The sequence below is a fragment of the Pseudophryne corroboree genome, chromosome 3, assembly GCF_028390025.1.
Source record: "Pseudophryne corroboree isolate aPseCor3 chromosome 3, aPseCor3.hap2, whole genome shotgun sequence".
In the NCBI taxonomy this organism is placed as follows: Eukaryota; Metazoa; Chordata; class Amphibia; order Anura; family Myobatrachidae; genus Pseudophryne; species Pseudophryne corroboree.
Window position 1 is genome coordinate 350,671,468 of NC_086446.1, and position 20,209 is coordinate 350,691,676.

General features: G+C 43.5%; 1 protein-coding gene across 8 annotated transcripts in view; it reads left to right on the plus strand.

The window, feature by feature from the left end:
- The window catches only part of GRB7 (growth factor receptor bound protein 7), a 254,847-nt gene extending 236,703 nt beyond the window's left edge, over positions 1-18,144 (plus strand). For all 8 annotated transcript variants that reach the window (XM_063959742.1, XM_063959748.1, XM_063959749.1 and 5 more), the window contains 8 exons: positions 1,432-1,542; positions 1,652-1,750; positions 7,742-7,816; positions 11,365-11,481; positions 11,906-11,966; positions 13,715-13,802; positions 15,955-16,048; positions 17,389-18,144. In XM_063959742.1, coding sequence (XP_063815812.1) covers positions 1,432-1,542; positions 1,652-1,750; positions 7,742-7,816; positions 11,365-11,481; positions 11,906-11,966; positions 13,715-13,802; positions 15,955-16,048; positions 17,389-17,535 — 792 coding nt within the window. In that variant the 3' untranslated portion in view covers positions 17,536-18,144. The remainder of the gene's footprint in view (positions 1-1,431; positions 1,543-1,651; positions 1,751-7,741; positions 7,817-11,364; positions 11,482-11,905; positions 11,967-13,714; positions 13,803-15,954; positions 16,049-17,388) is intronic.
- The last annotated feature ends 2,065 nt before the right edge of the window (positions 18,145-20,209 follow it).

Here is a 20,209-nt window from a genome sequence, read left to right on the forward strand (position 1 = left end):
GATAGGGCAGAATTGAGGACTCGTCCCCAGTTTCTCCCTAAGGTGGTGTCAGCGTTTCATTTGAACCAGCCTATTGTGGTGCCTGCGGCCACTAGGGACTTGGAGGACTCCAAGTTGTTAGACGTGGTCAGGGCCCTGAAAATATATGTTTCCAGGACGGCTGGAGTCAGAAAATCTGACTCGCTGTTTATCCTATATGCACCCAACAAGCTGGGTGCTCCTGCTGCTAAGCAGACTATTGCTCGTTGGATTTGTAGTACAATTCAACTTGCACATTCTGTGGCAGGCCTGCCACAGCCAAAATCTGTCAATGCCCATTCCACAAGGAAGGTGGGCTCATCTTGGGCGGCTGCCCGAGGGGTCTCGGCTTTACAACTTTGCCGAGCTGCTACTTGGTCAGGGGCAAACACGTTTGCAAAATTCTATAAATTTGATACCCTGGCTGAGGAGGACCTGGAGTTCTCTCATTCGGTGTTGCAGAGTCATCCGCACTCTCCCGCCCGTTTGGGAGCTTTGGTATAATCCCCATGGTCCTTACGGAGTTCCCAGCATCCACTAGGACGTCAGAGAAAATAAGAATTTACTCACCGGTAATTCTATTTCTCGTAGTCCGTAGTGGATGCTGGGCGCCCATCCCAAGTGCGGTTTATCTGCAATACTTGTACATAGTTATTGTTAACTAAATCGGGTTATTGTTGAGCCATCTGTTGAGAGGCTCAGTTGTTTCATACTGTTAACTGGGTTTCATATCACGAGTTGTACGGTGTGATTGGTGTGGCTGGTATGAGTCTTACCCGGGATTCAAAATCCTTCCTTATTGTGTACGCTCGTCCGGGCACAGTATCCTAACTGAGGCTTGGAGGAGGGTCATAGTGGGAGGAGCCAGTGCACACCAGGTAGTCTGAAATCTTTCTAGAGTGCCCATCCTCCTTCGGAGTCCGCTATTCCCCATGGTCCTTACGGAGTTCCCAGCATCCACTACGGACTACGAGAAATAGAATTACCGGTGAGTAAATTCTTATTATTTCTACAGTCACGGCATAAGGATACATAGAGAATGGCAGGACACTGCTAAGCCCTTGTTTTATTAAATAATGATATTGCAATTTCTTTGATGCACCATTATACATATAATATCCATAAATGTTTTATTAGATTGTAAACTTACAAGCACGGCCCTCTTACCTCTATGTCTTTCTGTTACTACTCAGTCTTGTTTTATTACTCTTTGTTCCCAATTGTAAAGTGCAATGGAATATGCTGGTGTTATATAAGTAGCTGTTAATAAATAAATTAGTGTACATAATTATTTTACATCATTTAAATAAAATAAAAGAACATTCTTCTAAACACTTATGAACTGCATGATGCTCACATGCTGTACATCTATTTGATAAAACCTTTCTCATAATGCAATCTAACACTTTTTAGGACCCTCGCCATTTACAGTATTTTGCTGATGTGAATGAATCCAACGCTTATTGCTTGACACAAGGCAAGAAGCTCTATAGTGCCCCCACGGAATTTGGGTTCTGTTTGAAGGTATGTGCTGTACAAAGATCCTTAGAGCCTTCTTTATATGTGTGCGTTCTTAGCACAGTCTTTCTCAGTCCTTAGTGTTTTAGTCATTCAGTTTACTGACTCTTTCCAGCCTTACAAAATGCGGAGCGGCACAAAAGGGCTGAAGATTTTGTCCAGTGAGGATGAGCAATCCCGCACCTGCTGGCTTACTGCAATTCGTCTGTTTAAGGTGAACCTGGAACCAATGGGCAGATGTATTAACCTGGAGAAGGCATAAGGAAGTGATAAACCAGTGATATGTGCAAGGTGATAAAGGCAGCAGCCAATCCGCTCTAATATGTAAATTAACAGTTAGGAGCTGATTGGCTGGTGCATTTATCACCTTGCACATATCACTGGTTTATCACTTCCTTATGCCGTCTCCAGGTTAATACATCTGTCCCCAAGTCTTCTATTGCTCTGAACAACGCCTTACTTATATAGACAGTGCAATATAGATTCTCACTGTTTGTTTCGCCTTTTCCTCTCTTTCTCTATCGTCCTAAGTGGATGCTGGGGTTCCTGAAAGGACCATGGGGAATAGCGGCTCCGCAGGAGACAGGGCACAAAAAAGTAAAGCTTTACTAGGTCAGGTGGTGTGCACTGGCTCCTCCCCCTATGACCCTCCTCCAGACTCCAGTTAGATTTTGTGCCCGAACGAGAAGGGTGCAATCTAGGTGGCTCTCCTAAAGAGCTGCTTAGAGAAAGTTTAGTTTAGGTTTTTTTCTTTACAGTGAGTCCTGCTGGCAACAGGATCACTGCAACGTGGGACTTAGGGGGAAAGTAGTAAACTCACCTGCATGCAGAGTGGATTTGCTGCTTGGCTACTGGACACCATTAGCTCCAGAGGGATCGAACACAGGCCCAGCCGTGGAGTCCGGTCCCGGAGCCGCGCCGCCGACCCCCTTGCAGATGCTGAAGCGTGAAGAGGTCCGGAAACCGGCGGCTGAAGACTCCTCAGTCTTCATAAGGTAGCGCACAGCACTGCAGCTGTGCGCCATTTTCCTCTCAGCACACTTCACTGGGCAGTCACTGAGGGTGCAGAGCGCTGGGGGGGGGCGCTCTGAGAGGCAAATATAAACCTTATACAAGGCTAAAAATACCTCACATATAGCCCATAGGGGCTATATGGAGATATTTAACCCCTGCCTGACTGGAAAAATAGCGGGAGAAGAACCCGCCGAAAAAGGGGCGGGGCCTATCTCCTCAGCACACGGCGCCATTTTCTGTCACAGCTCCGCTGGTCAGGACGGCTCCCAGGTCTCTCCCCTGCACTGCACTACAGAAACAGGGTAAAACAGAGAGGGGGGGCACATTAATGGCTATATATATATATATTATATATTAAAGCAGCTATAAGGGAGCACTTAATATAAGGATATCCCTTGTATATATAGCGCTTTGTGGTGTGTGCTGGCAGACTCTCCCTCTGTCTCCCCAAAAGGGCTAGTGGGTCCTGTCTTCATTAGAGCATTCCCTGTGAGTTTGCGGTGTGTGTCGGTACGGGGTGTCGACATGTATGAGGACGATATTGGTGTGGAGGCGGAGCAATTGCCAAATATGCAGATGTCACCCCCCAGGGGGTCGACACCAGAATGGATGCCTTTATTTGTGGAATTACGTGATGGTTTATCTTCCCTTAAACAGTCAGTTGAGGACATGAGGCGGCCGGACAATCAATTAATGCCTGTCCAGGCGCCTCAAACACCGTCAGGGGCTGTAAAACGCCCTTTGCCTCAGTCGGTCGACACAGACCCAGACACAGGCACTGATTCCAGTGACGACGGTAGAAATTCAAACGTATTTTCCAGTAGGGCCACACGTTATATGATTTTGGCAATGAAGGAGACGTTACATTTAGCTGATACTACAGATACCGTAAAACAGGGTATTATGTATGGTGTGAAAAAACTACAAACAGTTTTTCCTGAATCAGAAGAATTAAATGACGTGTGTGATGAAGCGTGGGTTGCTCCTGATAAAAAGTTGATAATTTCAAAAAAGTTATTGGCATTATACCCTTTCCCGCCAGAGGTTAGGGCGCGCTGGGAAACACCCCCTAAGGTGGACAAGGCGCTCACACGCTTATCTAAACAAGTGGCGTTACCCTCTCCTGAGACGGCCGCACTTAAGGATCCATCAGATAGAAAGATGGAAGTTATTCAAAAGAATATATACACACATGCAGGTGTTATACTACGACCAGCTATAGCAACTGCCTGGATGTGCAGTGCTGGAGTAGTTTGGTCAGAATCCCTGATTGAAAATATTGATACCCTAGATAGGGACAATGTTTTACTGTCGTTAGAACAAATAAAGGATGCATTTATCTATATGCGTGATGCACAGAGGGATATTTGCACACTGGCATCTCAGGTGAGTGCTATGTCCATTTCAGCCAGAAGAGCCTTATGGACACGACAGTGGACAGGCGATGCGGATTCAAAACGTCACATGGAGGTTTTGCCGTATAAAGGGGAGGAGTTATTTGGAGTTGGTCTATCAGACTTGGTGGCCACGGCTACTGCCGGGAAATCCACTTTTTTACCTCAAGTCACTCCCCAACAGAGAAAGGCACCGACCTTTCAACCGCAGCCTTTTCGCTCCTACAAAAATAAGAGAGCAAAGGGTTTGTCGTACCTGCCACGAGGCAGAGGAAGAGGGAAGAGACACCAACAGGCAGCTCCTTCCCAGGAACAGAAGCCCTCCCCGGCTCCTGCAAAAACCTCAGCATGACGCTGGGGCCTCTCAAGCGGACTCGGGGACAGTGGGCGGCCGTCTCAAAAATTACAGCGCGCAGTGGGCTCACTCGCAGGTAGACCCCTGGATCCTGCAGATAATATCTCAGGGGTACAGGTTGGAATTAGAGACGGATCCTCCTCATCGTTTCCTGAAGTCTGCTTTACCAACCGTCTCTTCCGAAAGGGAGAGGGTGTTGGAAGCCATTCACAAGCTGTACGCTCAGCAGGTGATAGTCAAAGTACCCCTATTACAACAAGGAAAGGGGTATTATTCCACTCTATTTGTGGTACCGAAGCCGGATGGCTCGGTAAGGCCTATTCTAAATCTGAAGTCCTTGAACCTCTACATAAAAAAGTTCAAGTTCAAGATGGAGTCACTCAGAGCAGTGATAGCGAACCTGGAAGAAGGGGACTTTATGGTATCCTTGGACATCAAGGATGCGTATCTACACGTTCCGATTTACCCCGCACACCAGGGGTACCTCAGTTTCATTGTTCAAAACTGTCACTATCAGTTTCAGACGCTGCCGTTCGGATTGTCCACGGCGCCTCGGGTCTTTACCAAGGTAATGGCCGAGATGATGATTCTTCTTCGAAGAAAAGGCGTATTAGTTATCCCATACTTGGACGATCTCCTAATAAGGGCAAGGTCCAGAGAACAGCTGGAGACAGCTTTAGCACTATCTCAAGAGGTGCTAAGACAACACGGGTGGATTCTGAATATTCCAAAATCCCATTTAATCCCGACAACTCGTCTGCTGTTCCTAGGAATGATTCTGGACACGGTTCAGAAAAAGGTTTTCCTTCCAGAGGAAAAAGCCAAGGAGTTATCCGATCTGGTCAGGAACCTCCTAAAACCAGGAAAGGTGTCAGTACATCAATGCACAAGAGTCCTGGGAAAAATGGTGGCTTCTTACGAAGCAATTCCATTCGGCAGATTCCATGCAAGAATATTCCAAAGGGATCTGTTGGACAAATGGTCAGGGTCGCATCTGCAGATGCACCTGCGAATAACCCTGTCACCAAAGACAAGGGTGTCACTTCTGTAGTGGTTGCAGAAGGCTCACCTATTAGAAGGCCGCAGATTCGGCATTCAGGATTGGATCCTGGTGACCACGGACGCCAGCCTGAGAGGCTGGGGAGCAGTCACACAAGGAAGAAACTTCCAGGGAGTATGGACGAGTCTGGAAAAGTCTCTTCACATAAACATTCTGGAACTAAGAGCAATCTACAATGCTCTAAGCCAGGCGGAACTTCTCCTGAAAGGAAAGCCGGTGTTGATTCAGTCGGACAACATCACGGCGGTCGCCCATGTAAACAGGCAGGGCGGCACAAGAAGCAGGAGTGCAATGGCAGAAGCTGCCAAGATTCTTCGCTGGGCGGAGAATCACGTGATAGCACTGTCAGCAGTGTTCATCCCGGGCGTGGACAACTGGGAAGCAGACTTCCTCAGCAGACACGATCTTCATCCGGGAGAGTGGGGTCTACATCCAGAAGTCTTCAACATGTTAATAGACCGTTGGGAAAGACCAATTGTAGACATGATGGCGTCTCGCCTCAACAAGAAACTGGACAAATATTGCGCCAGGTCAAGAGATCCACAGGCAATAGCTGTGGACGCACTGGTAACTCTTTGGGTGTACCAGTCAGTGTATGTGTTTCCTCCTCTGCCGCTCATACCAAAGGTATTGAAGATCATACGGCAAAGAAGAGTAAGAACAATACTAGTGGTTCCGGATTGGCCGAGAAGGACTTGGTATCCGGAACTTCAAGAGATGCTCACGGACGAACCGTGGCCTCTACCTCTGAGAAGGGACCTGCTACAGCAGGGTCCCTGTCTTTTTCAAGACTTACCGCGGCTGCGTTTGACGGCATGGCGGTTGAACGCCAGATCCTAAAAGGGAAAGGCATTCCAGAAGAAGTCATTCCTACCTTGATTAAGGCACGGAAGGAAGTCACCGTGAAACATTATCACCGCATTTGGCGAAAATATGTAGCGTGGTGCGAGGATCGGAGTGTTCCGACGGAGGAATTCCAACTGGGTCGTTTCCTACATTTCCTGCAATCAGGATTATCTATGGGTCTCAAATTGGGATCCATTAAGGTTCAAATTTCGGCCCTGTCAATATTCTTCCAAAAAGAATTGGCCTCTGTCCCTGAGGTCCAGACTTTTGTCAAGGGAGTACTGCATATACAGCCTCCTGTGGTGCCTCCGGTGGCACCGTGGGATCTAAATGTAGTTTTAGATTTCCTCAAATCCCATTGGTTTGAACCATTGAAAAAGGTGGATTTGAAATATCTCACATTGAAAGTGACTATGTTACTAGCCCTGGCCTCTGCCAGGAGAGTATCTGAATTGGCGGCTTTATCTTATAAAAGTCCTTATCTAATCTTCCATTCGGATAGGGCAGAACTGCGGACTCGTCCGCATTTTCTCCCTAAAGTGGTATCAGCATTTCATCTGAACCAACCTATTGTGGTGCCTGCGGCCACTAGCGACTTGGAGGACTCCAAGTTGTTGGACGTTGTCAGAGCCTTAAAAATATACATTTCAAGGACGGCTGGAGTCAGAAAATCTGACTCGCTGTTTATATTGTATGCACCCAACAAGTTGGGCGCACCTGCTTCTAAGCAGTCGATTGCTCGTTGGATTTGTAACACAATTCAACTTGCACATTCTGTGGCAGGCCTGCCACAGCCTAAAACTGTAAAAGCCCACTCCACAAGGAAGGTGGGCTCATCTTGGGCGGCTGCCCGAGGGGTCTCGGCATTACAACTCTGCTGAGCAGCTACGTGGTCGGGGGAGAACACGTTTGTAAAATTTTACAAATTTGATACCCTGGCAAAGGAGGACCTGGAGTTCTCTCATTCGGTGCTGCAGAGTCATCCGCACTCTCCCGCCCGTTTGGGAGCTTTGGTATAATCCCCATGGTCCTTTCAGGAACCCCAGCATCCACTTAGGACGATAGAGAAAATAAGAATTTACTTACCGATAATTCTATTTCTCGGAGTCCGTAGTGGATGCTGGGCGCCCATCCCAAGTGCGGATTATCTGCAATACTTGTACATAGTTATTGTTAACTAATTCGGGTTATTGTTAAGGAGCCATCTTTAAGAGGCCCTTTCTGTTATCATACTGTTAACTGGGTTTAGATCACAAGTTGTACGGTGTGATTGGTGTGGCTGGTATGAGTCTTACCCGGGATTCAAAATGCCTCCCTTATTGTGTATGCTCGTCCGGGCACAGTACCTAACTGGAGTCTGGAGGAGGGTCATAGGGGGAGGAGCCAGTGCACACCACCTGACCTAGTAAAGCTTTACTTTTTTGTGCCCTGTCTCCTGCGGAGCCGCTATTCCCCATGGTCCTTTCAGGAACCCCAGCATCCACTACGGACTCCGAGAAATAGAATTATCGGTAAGTAAATTCTTATTTTTTACAGTATGGGGCTCAGCTCTATAAAAATTACCAGCTCTCCAGACGCAGTCCCCAATCCTGGACAGAACTGAAAAAACAGGTAATACAGGCCGATCTGCATGAGCTAGTAGGTCCAGCGTGTGGTGGCTGGGGAAATGCTAATCATGAACATTTAAAGCTTACAGATAAAGTAGGTAGCCTTTCAGTATAATCATAATAATAATAATAATAATAATTATAATAAAAAATAATAATAATCTCTTCAGAAAAAATGCCAAAGCTTGGCCCACACAGTTTTATTCCTGTGGCTACCTGCAGTCCTACTACCCAGACTTAAATGTGGAGTAATACCTTTGAATAAGATCTATGCTGATCAGAGGGGATGTGGTTACATTGCCGGCAGAAGGAATCCCGGCTAATAGGGGCTATTCCCACTTGTGGGTGTCCACAACACCCATAGAGTGGGAATAGAACCTGTGGTGAGCGCAGTGAGCCACCAAGCCCGCAATAAGCTTCGCTGCACTCGCCTCCTGCTGGCATTCTATTACCGCCAGGATCCCGGCATGCCATACATTTCCAGATTGTTGTTCCAACCAGCAAGATTGGACAGATAATCTTAATGTGTGTAGGCCGCCTTTCAGTCTCATCTCTCCAATTATACTGTGCACTTACACCACCAATCAACAATTATCGCAGTGCGGATTGGGACGATGTTATCACAGCACATTCGCATCCTCAGATTCGGGGGGTGATATGTTGGTCCCTTAATGAGAATATGCACAAAAGAAAAAGAGAATGATGATACTCCGCTAATATATACACCAGAGAAGGCATTGTTTTATGGACACACATATAGAGGCTGATTATGAGTTGGGCGGATCTGTACGGAAGCAAATGGCAATATCTTGGATACAGCGCATGCGCAGATACATACAGTATTTACACTTTTCTGTATGTTCTTCCTTTTCTGAGGCATACAGAACGCGGACAGACCCGTCTTTCTGTTAAATTAGGTGTTGTGGGACGGCAACAATGCGAGCGCAGGAGCCGCACCTTCTTGTGGGAGTGTCATGGTTGTATATCAGTTGCTCTATGTAAGTCATGTATATAGGGAAGGGAAGCCCGTTTCTGACAGATCTGTTGCACCTAGATTTAGGCAGGTGAAAGTGCCGACACTAGCAATGTGGCTGGTGTAAAATCAGTGGGTTGCATGGTTTCTGCAGACTCCCCCCTACCGCATTAATCCTACGGAATTAGCATAAGGTTGCTCTGATGGCTGCCCGCAGCTACAACCACTTTGCGTCTGACTCAGAATCTGCCTTTTAGCGTCACTGGCAATGCATGGAAACGTGCTAGGTACATTTCTGTAGAAATTATCTACATTTGCTCATATTTGCAGTTTTTCCTAACTTCCACAACTGGGGCAGATGACAGCAGCTGCACTCATACTGTAATAAAGAATAATTATTGGGTGTTTTTAGGTGTGACAATTCCAATGCTCACTGCAGCTAGTCATTTGGGACAAATTTGGTATATTTAAATACAGTATATCACCTTATCTCTTTAATGCAAGTACTTTTTAATGGAAGAACTCATTGAAAAGGACACTGCTTCTAGTGAATAGGATAGGCGGACTTCTCTATCTCCCATACCCCCCAGCCTCCTCACCACCCCCCACTCCGCTGGTCCTTTTGCAGTTATGCATACCAATATGTAACAAAAGTGCACATACAGTAGCTCTCTTATGAAAATGATCTGTCTACAGATGATGTCACTTATATTTTTGTCATGGGTTTTGGAAATAGGCAGTACTAGGCTTTATTTTGTTCTAATGCAATGGAGCTCTGGCAGCACAACTTATAGGCCAAAGTTATAGCTGCCAATTAGAACCGACCCGGGTACAACATATTACATTCCTAGAATGTTATGAAAGTGCGGTGCCTCAGTAACGCTATACCCTAGTGCAGGGATTCCCAAACTCTGTTCTCAGGTCAGTAGCTTCACTAGGGGGGAGCAGGGCACACCGGGTGACACCATCTGAGGGTACGACACCAAAATACCTTTGTTCTGCTATTTTAGTGTCACCAAGCAGTTATCCTCCACACTGTGCTCGTGTGCCATTTGTGGCAATATGGTATACTGGGTGATAGACACCCACATGATGCCACTGATCCAGGTTCTAAGGATTTTCAAGCTTTAGCACAGGTGACTTAATTAGTATCACAGTCAGTTTAATTATACCACCTGTACCAAAGCATGAATATCCTTAAAACCTGGACTGTTAGGGTGCCTTGAGGAGCGAGTTTGGGAAACCCTACCCTAATGAATTGATAGACTGCGATCTCATGAATAATGGAGCAGTCCACAATATTGCTGCTTCCACTGTGTAGGGAACATACACTTTTAAGAGAGTTACTGTATGGTGAATCCTGTTCACTGGTCCCCAGTAACACGGCTGTTACAACCCTCTCACAATGTAAGCCACACCGGGCCTGATTCAGAGCAGCATGCAAAGTGGCCGCATGAGACTTGGCCACAGCTGTGTGACTGCACCTCCCTTACACATCCGCTTGTGAGAGCAGCAATCATCATTATCAGCACAGATTTGTACCAGTCCTGTCCTGGGTGTAAAAGATCTGTCTGAAAGAGCAAGACCTTTGCTTGGGCTGCACACCCATGACATGCCCACATGAAGCTTATGTTAACTGCAAAATGCCCACATGAAGCTTATGTTAACTGCAAAATCCTAATTTTGCCACCCAGATCAGCCATTTAGCAGCAAATGCAGATCTGATCGACTTCAGTTCTACTCTGACTTGCCCCGCGGATCTGCAATGATGCAATACTTTCCTATCCTAGCCTTGGGTGCATGTACACTGCTGACAAAATGGCCAATGCTTTGGGAGAGAATAGAGTTAGTCCGTGCACTGGTATATCCACCTAAGATTATTGTGGAGAAAGAATTTGTAACCAGAAATTATTCTTAATATAAATCGGCCAGTGATACTAAATCTTCCACGGGCGATATTCAAATAATTGGTGGAACTCCCCTAGAGTCATGATTTACGTAGAAAAAAACAAACAAGAATAAAGAAGACTCTTTTGTTTGGGGGCACTCTTTTAAATTAGTTAAAATTTTACTTTTATTACATCCTTTCATAAAAAACGTGTTATAGACTAAGTGAAAAATTACAGAATAATTCCAAATAACACGCCAAGAAAGAGTCCTATATAATATATGATTTATGAGTAGTGATATTAAGCTCCATATCAATACTCCTAAATCATATATATGTCTATAACAAGTTTTTTATGAAAGGATGTAATAAAATGGCTGATGCAGAAGCTTTGCTCTGTATCAGGTCCACAATGAGGGACAGATATGGAAATTATGAAAGAAGGTGGTTTGTCCACAGCAACCAATCAGATCTAGTACAGCTTGTTAAAGAAAGCAAAGATTAGCTGATAGGGTCCATACCACATTTGTTACCTGTTGCTCAGTTTTCATAGAAGTTCTTAATGTCCCTTAGCATATCTTCTAAGACATTACACATGAGTGAAATCATGCTGGTCTCGTCCTTCCTACTCTCACACAGCACTTCTAAGCGTACAGGTGCTAGACTGTAACTGACTGTTTGCTCCCCACAGCACAGCGTGTCAGACAGCACTTTGGTCCCAATGGATTTTTCGGGGTGCACAGGTCGAGTAATAGAGAACCCACTTGAAGCGCTCTCTGTCGCACTTGAGGAGGCGCAATCTTGGAGAGTGAGTATTTTGTTACATCATGAATTGCTGTACAATTAATGTACTCCTCATAATTTATTGTAGAAATGACACAAACGTCATTTAAGTGGTTGTACTAACTAAAATGAGCAAACTACTAGCAAAGAATTCCATGGGCATAGGGCAAGTCAGCAGCGGCCACGTGCAGGCCTTGAATCCAGTGTAGATTTCTGTGATTATGGCACTGCCTAGTTGGTTAGTTCTTGACACCATTGTTATTGTATTATCAAACCTGGTGGGTGCAGCACATTGTTCTACAAGTGCACTGCCAAACACATGTTCTGTGGTGCAGTGATGCAAACATGTGTCACTTGTCTGTCCTTAAGTACAAAGGCCTCTACCACCTGCAGAACAGCAATACAGCAGTTCGTGTACTGTACATAAAGTGACATTTCTCTTCCTGCAGAAAAAAACAACTCACCGTTATAGTCTGCCAACCCCGTGCCAGACTACACACAGCAGTGCAGGTAGGCACAGGAAGCTTGGCATACGCTTTTCTCACCTATACTGTAACCAATGTATTTCTACCAGCAGTCTATCTTCTGTGCTCTTCTGCTTAAAGGTAGGCTTTGCTAATGTGCCGTATGAGTTGTAAGGTATTGCTTAATAGGGAAACAATTAAAGAAGCAATTAATAATTTACATTAATAAGCTAACCCGATGATTCATCTGCAGCTTCATGTTACTGATATCTAATGACACACACAAAGGAAACTACAGGTTGAGTATCCCTTATCCAAAATGCTTGGGACCAGAGGTATTTTGGATATCGGATTTTTCCATATTTTGGAATAATTGCATACCATAATGAGATATCATGGTGATGGGACCTAAATCTAAGCACAGAATGCATTTATGTTTCATATACACCTTATACACACAGCCTGAAGGTAATTGTAGCCAATATTTTTTATAACTTTGTACATTAAACAAAGTGTGTCTACAGTCACACAATTCATTTATGTTTCATATACACCTTATATACACAGCCTGAAGGTCATTTAATACAATATTTTTAATAACTTTGTGTATTAAACAAAGATTGTGTACATTGAGCCACAGAAAACAAAGGTTTCACTATTTCACTCTCACTCAAAAAAGTCTGTATTTCGGAATATTCCGTATTTCGGAATATTTGGATATGGGATACTCAACCTGTAAATACTATTTAAAATTCATTAACACTATTTTTAAGTGCAGTAAATACCATGTACAATCTCCATAATAGTGTGAGTGCCATGCGCCTAATTATCCACCTTGCACACAACAAGGTGTACACCCTGCACACACCTTTTGTAAATTGACTGAAGATATGCAGGTGGATGCAGTATATACATCACTACAAGCCGCATTCTACTACCACTGTATAACCACCCCTCACTAAGATCTATGCACTCACATAAAATACAGGATGGTGCATTGTGGTTCATTCAGACCTGATCGCAGCTGTGTGTTTTCACTCAGCGGGTGATAAGATCCTAACTGCGCATGTGTATGCACCGCAATGCACACACGCGTCGGACAACAACAGGCATCGCTGGTCAGTGATGGGATGGTGCGGAAAATCAGATCGCATGGGCATTTGCAAGGTGATTGACAGGAGGAAGCTGTTTGTGGGTGGCAACTGAACGTTTGCAGGGAGTGTCCGGAAAAACACAGGCGTGCCCAAGCATTTTCAGGGAGGGTGTCCTACCCCGATCAGCCCGTTCTCATCGCACTGGAGGAGTAACTCCAGGGTTGTGCACAGACTGCACAAAGTGAATTTTAGCAGCTCGGCATACACATAGGAACGCACCCTTGCACAGCGAATATACACTACACCCCTGGAGGCGGCGACTATCTGAACGTAGGACAGCAAAATTAGCAGCCCAGCAATCAGGTCTGAATGACCCCCATTAACATGAAAGCAGGTGCAAATGGCATTTGTAGTGCAGCAATTGCACTGCCCTGCATAGCCCCTACATATTATTGTAGTCCCTATGTGTTGCACTGCAGCATGTCCTTTATGTTGCATCCTATGTATTTTATTTGTGTGGATTCTGTACATTATTGTAAGTTTTATAATTATTCATGTTCTGTAAGAAAAAAAAAATGTTCTTTTGTTTTATGAACCTTTGCCTACTTCCACCTCTAACATTGAGCTGTAAAGATAAAGATACACAAATGAGAATAACTGGAATAGTAATACTTAGTGTATGTTATTTTCATGCTGTCAGTGATACACAAAACTCAGGCGTGGTACCATGGGCGTCTGTCGCGAGATGAAACGCAACGCCTCATAACCCAACAAGGAATGGCAGATGGGTAAGATGAGACATCCTTGTCATCATGTTGTCAGTTACTCTGAATCAGTCTCACCACACTTTATTCTGTATTTCTTCACAAACAGCCATTATATAAAATAGCAATCATCAAATCACCTCATTATATTGTTTACTGTAAACACTGTATTAACTAGCTCCTTCATTTGTAGATGTTCAAGTTTCCTATAGAATGTTGGATTTAGAATTCTGTCAGCTGTCTCAATGAATCTCTTTCCATTCCATAGCTTAGCACAACCTGCCTCATCTCGCCACAATTTATATAATAGCTGTGGTTGTGGGCGCAATTTATGTCATCAGTCCTTGCAGTCTCCCTTAATAGCCCTATGGCAGTGATTACAGCCTGCTCTATATCAAGCCAGATTGACACAAGGCCTTATGGGTGGCAGTAGAAAATCTCTTCCAATGAGTTAAATGTATGTGACTGAATTTATGTCTTACTTTACAGTATATTTCTGTTAACTAAACAAATGTTATCATTAACTTTGGTTTTGGCCTATCTGTAATTCTGACTTTATATATTACTAGTACAGGTTGAGTATCCCTTATCCAAAACGCTTGGGACCAGAGGTATTTTGGATATCGGATTTTTCCGTATTTTGGAATAATTGCATACCATAATGAGATATCATGGCAATGGGACCCAAGTCTAAGCACAGAATGCATTTATGTTTCATATACACCTTATACACACAGCCTGTAAGTTATTGTAGCCAATATTTTTTATAACTTTGTGCATTAAACAAAGTGTATGTACATTCACACAATTCATTTATGTTTCAGAGACACCTTATACACACAGCCTGAAGGTCATTTAATACAATATTTTTAATAACTTTGTGTATTAAACAAAGTTTGTGTACATTGAGCCACAGAAAACAAAGATTTCACTATTTCACTCTCACTCAAAAAAGTCCGTATTTCGGAATATTCCGTATTTCGGAATATTTGGATATGGGATACTCAACCTGTAATAGACCTGGCATATGGGGGTCAACTCAGCTACCCTGTCCCCTCATCAGCTCACCCTGGTCTCCGCCCCCTATCGACCCTTTATATGTAGCCCCTCCCATTTCCGATCCTCTTCTCTCTCATCGCTCTGGCACGTGCATGTCACACCTAACTGGCACGGCGCGTGCAGTGGTAGCTGGAGTGTACTCCATGCACATCAGGTTTTACATGCATGTGCCACAGCTGCTATTAGGTCATTGTGCAAACGTGCGTGAATACCTAATTTAGATCAAGGACCAATTTATAATAATAGACAATGATCTAAGATTGGAGTGTCATGTAAATTAAAGAGATTGTCCACCTTCAGATATCTTTAAATGATTATACATACTGTCTTGCAACTTATACTTCATGTATAGCTGTTTCTTTTTCGATCCTTTATGTAGTTTTTAGAGATATGAGCAGGCAGTTTATTTTAATTGTCTCAATTCTATTTTGTCCAATGTGGAAAGCTTAGCAGAGTTGTATTGTGACCCACTGCAACAGTAAGAATTGCCTAATGAGATACATATAGGGTATGCGGTCAGCATACCGATGGATGGGTTCCCGTCTGTCACGATATCGACGCCGGGAACCCACCAGGGGCACCATACCTCTGCCGGAATATTGGTGAGGTAGGTGATTCCCCCTCTGTGGGTGTCCACAACACCCATAGAGGGAGAATAGAACCTGTGGCGAGCTAAGCCCGCCACCAAGCGCAGCGAGCCCGCTAGGTTATTCTTTGTGCTCTCCCCCCTGCCGGCATTCTAGTGACCGGTATCCCGACATCGATATAACGACCACCGGAATCCCGGCCGCCGGGTTCACATACTGATCCCACATATAGCTGCATAGCCATGCACAAGTCCGAAAGGTAAGGGTTTTAGTGAGAGTTGCAACAGTACACGTGTAAAACAATACATGCATTTAAAGGCGGACGACTCCTAGTTGGTGGAAGGCATGTCCCTATCCCAACATTCCTCTACTGCGAATTTACAGTTTGAAACAAAACATTTGCTGTTATTGGTCAAAGAGTATCCATAGTGATGTTTGCATTGTTCTACTCATGGAGAATATGATGAAACTGTAGCGGAAACCTCTTTCCCTTCCTTATAATGCAGACACTCTTTCCTTGCCTCCCACAGAGTGTTCCTGGTGCGTGAAAGCACAAGAAACCCCAAAGGATTTGTCTTGTCATTGTGTCACTCACAGAAAATCAAGCACTACCTCATCTTACCGGTAAGCGCTAATCCTCAGTGCAACCAGGGGAGGTATTAGTGGGGTGGGGGGAGTTGAGTTGAGGGGGGAGGGCGACGCTATTATTTAGTCTCAGAAACAGCACAGTTTCATTATTTTTTATTTTGCTACTTCAGGCTCAAATTGATAAGAATTATGTAATCTCAGAACTGTTAGTTCCCTAGTAGGGAGATAAGCAATCTCTAATGAATACAGCATATTCTATTTTTATATTAGTGACACCCTTTTGACCTCTTAATCGTCAAAGAAAAAATTGTTTGTCTAACTATCCACGTACTAGACTGCTGTGGCATTTTTTCAGTTTGCATACATGCATATTTCAGGGACAGCTTATTTGAAGTGCCCATCCATCACCTATCCAGAGTGGAGGCAACCATTTTGTGGGGGTAACTAATATAAAGCCTTTCGCATCACTGGAGGCATTGGTGTCACTCAGGCAAGAGGAACTTTGCTGCCTCATGCATTCGTAATGTCAACAAAGAAAAAAAATGAATAACCTCACTTACTGTAGACTATGCAATACTATCCTGAATATAGTAAAAACAAATATAAGTCAGTATTGAGGTTGTGTCTTTGATTGTGACTTGCATATACTTTAAGTGAAGAAAGATGTAAATAGTCTTCTGCAGTGTTAATTTCTCCAAACATGGAATACTATTTAATTATCCTAGTTATGGCCTAGGAATGGAGAACATCATTTTACAGGAGTGTGGCAAAATGTCTTAAGCAACTTCTCAAATTGTTTTTTAGAGGTACTGTTCTGTCATTAAAGAAGATTCAATGACAGAGGAGCACATTTCTACAACAAACTTTTTATTTTATATTCTGAGTATGTGAAATGGTAAAGGATAATGATTTGCCTTTCATTCTGCCGGGTTCTGAAATGTACAAGAATAACTACTGACGCTTTTGCACGAAACTGCCTGTTGAAAACTGTGAAAGACACTGATGTTGTGATTTGAAAGATAAGGGAATAACTGGGCCTCTTTAGCATCATCTATAACCTTCAAAAAAAAATTGTAGCTGGTGCTGATTGTTTCCAGGTAAACAGATGTTGCTAAAGAATATCCATTATTCAACAACCAATTTAGAGACTCCCAGCATAATGTGTTCATAAAGGTCTGAACGTATATTGGATAACAGGCTTACAATAAGCACCCCGAAAAAACTTGGCTGATTTTAATATGTAAATTTGTAATTTGCCTATGAAGTCAGGATGATGACATAGTAGACTATATAGATTTCTAAAGTTGTGTCTTATTGTTTTCTTATAAAAGCTTTCTACATAGAATAATAATTTGCATTGTGTTTCTTTATTTCAGTGTGAGGAAGATGGAAAACCTTACTTCTCTATGGATGATGGCCAAACCAAGTTTGTAGACCTCATTCAGCTGGTTGAGTTCCACCAGATCAACAGGGGTATCCTACCATGCACCCTCAAGCACTATTGCACTTCTGTAGCACTATAATTGGTGCTCAATTGCTCCGGAATGAGGATGGAACAGGCCTCTTGAAGGAAAAACTAAATTTTAAGATGGGTGTTTCAACAAAGCGATTGATACTCCATTTAATTTGCCTAGTATAAAAGACAGCACAAATACAGTGCTGGGATTTGTAAAATATTATTAGACTTGTTACGGATCTAAAGCCTCGACTGAGTGAACGGAGTTCTATATGGAAGAACATATTCAATAAGCTAAACTTTCTTTTTTTTTTATGATGGTACAATCATCCCACAAGACTGTCATGTGACATTTGGTGGGTAAATTCCAATGGAAAAGAAGCTTTCCGTGTTCACCTAATGCCCACTGAGAGACAGCAGGAGAAGGAAGGAAGGAATGCTAAATGGTGCATCTGTTGCTGAAGGCACTGTACTGTAAATATCTACAAGGCCAGTTCGTTGTCACATATTTTATATAAGAAATCCCAACTATATATATTTTTGTCTTCTATTTTCTCTTATTTTTGTACAGAATTCCCTAACCTCAATCTACCCATGAAGAGAAAACGTTTATTTATATGTACCCAAATGTGTCACATAATAAAAAACAAATACAAAAAACATGTTCACTACCCAATTATATAGTCATCTGGTGTTCTTACCTTGCTGTTTTAACACCTGGGATTTATTTGACCAATATCGCATATAAATAGACTAATGATTAAAACATGCTGCGAATTTGGGGCATTAGAGCTTTTGCAACCCGTGACGATTAAAATGCAGTCAAAACTGGTTTCATTTGCTGGTAAAGTACTTTCAGGTCAATTCGATTTGAATGAATCGCAGTCGCGAGTAAGTGTGACTGTATACCACACTGCCTCCAGACTATATGCCTCTTGCAGCCCCATAGGGCTCGCAGTCCGAGATTGTTACAACAGCAACTTGCCCGTCTCGCGTCCAGTTGGATAAAACACTATGGGCCAAATGTAATCGAGTGAGTTTCAGAAAGTGAGAGATTTGGTAAGGTTTTTCAGGTTTTTTTTTTTTTTTAAAGTGGCAATCATTTACACAGCAAAACCAGGTCGATCTTGCTGTGCAAATGATTGCCACTTTAAAAAAAAACAAAAAACTGCAAAACCTTACCAAATCTCTCACTTTCAGAAACTCTCACTCTATTACATTTGGCCCTTGGTGTTAGCAGAGAAATAACAATGCCATTGGAGTACATTGAAGTCATTGTAATGTTCAAGGAAGAGCTCAAGATGATTTGAACTTTGTTACTACAATACATGTCGTATACTGCTGTAAGTAGCCAAAAGATGGGTAGTCTGTGGTCATAAAGGGATTTATAGGGTCTGCCAATGTACTCGGGTAGGCTGGGCATATAAACGATACTCAGTTAGTGTTGATGGGAATATTGTGTGCCAAAAGATCATTCTCAACACCATATTTTTATGCTAAATTCTGACATCACCATCTGCATGTTGCAGCAGAAATCAAGATTCATTAGACAAGGTGAAGTTTTTCCATATTTCAACTCTGCAGTTTTGGTGACCCTGTGCCCAGTGCTGCTTTAGTTTCCTGTTCTCAGCTGCTATGTGTGGTGGTCTTCTGCTGCTATAGACACGTGTTCTGCATTTAGAGATGCTCTTGTGCATACCACTATTATAACGCATGGCTACTTCAGTTACTGATCATTTTCCTTTCAGCTTAAACCAGCCTGGCCATTCTCCACTGACCTCTCTCGTTACCCACAGAGCTGCTGCTCACTAGATGTTGTTTATAGCGTACTATCTATATATTAATTCTAAAAGGTTTTTAACTGTGAGACGAATTTTGAGAGAATGGCTTAATGTAAAAATATGGCTGAGGTATCAAAATAAAGGTCTTACCATGTAGGTTTGCCAGTCAAAGATAAAAATTAGATTTGGGCAATGGTTCTGGTGTTGCAGGGCAGCATAGCTCCCATGTACAGTCTTTCGGAGAAGTGTACGCGAGCAATGTAAGCATTTGCTCTACTGCCAGATCCAGGGGATCATCTACATAAGGCGCTCAGTTCAGTGTCAGACTTGGTGTGTGTGCATGGTGTTCTAGATCAGTCCTAAAGTCAGTAAATACTTTACTGCATACTTACTCTTAACAGAATGTCTCCCCCGCTGCAAAAAAAGAAAAGAAAACCTAAGATCCTTAATGGAGGCCAGAGCCTTTAAAAAAAACCAAAAAACAATTTAGACTGGTTTCCACTAGTTCTTTGTAAACTCATAAGATAAATAACAACAGAAATAAGGGACCCAAGTTTAAGGCCTGATTCAGAGATGGATGAAAAGATGTAGCAGATGCTAATGCTGCAGGAGGCGTTTTGTGTAAATAGACGCCTCCTGCCAGCTTCTGTGATCTGCAGCTGCGTCCGAAGGCGGTCCCTCAGGTTACTCAGCTGGTCCCCCCAGATCTGTAGTTGAGGCCAGTAATTCTGCGTCGGGAAAAGCAGGCACTCGCCTTGGAACTCCCAGAACGCTACCCCCTCCTTACCCCAAACAGCTTAGGGGGCATTGTGCGCAGTGCTACAGGGCAGGTTCTGTGCGCGTGCAGTCCTTACGTCATGGGAGTTGTACACAAACCATTGGGTTTGGTTTAGGTAAATCTCTGAATCGGGCCTATACTACAGTAAATAATAAACAAATAATATGTGATAGTAATGTTGC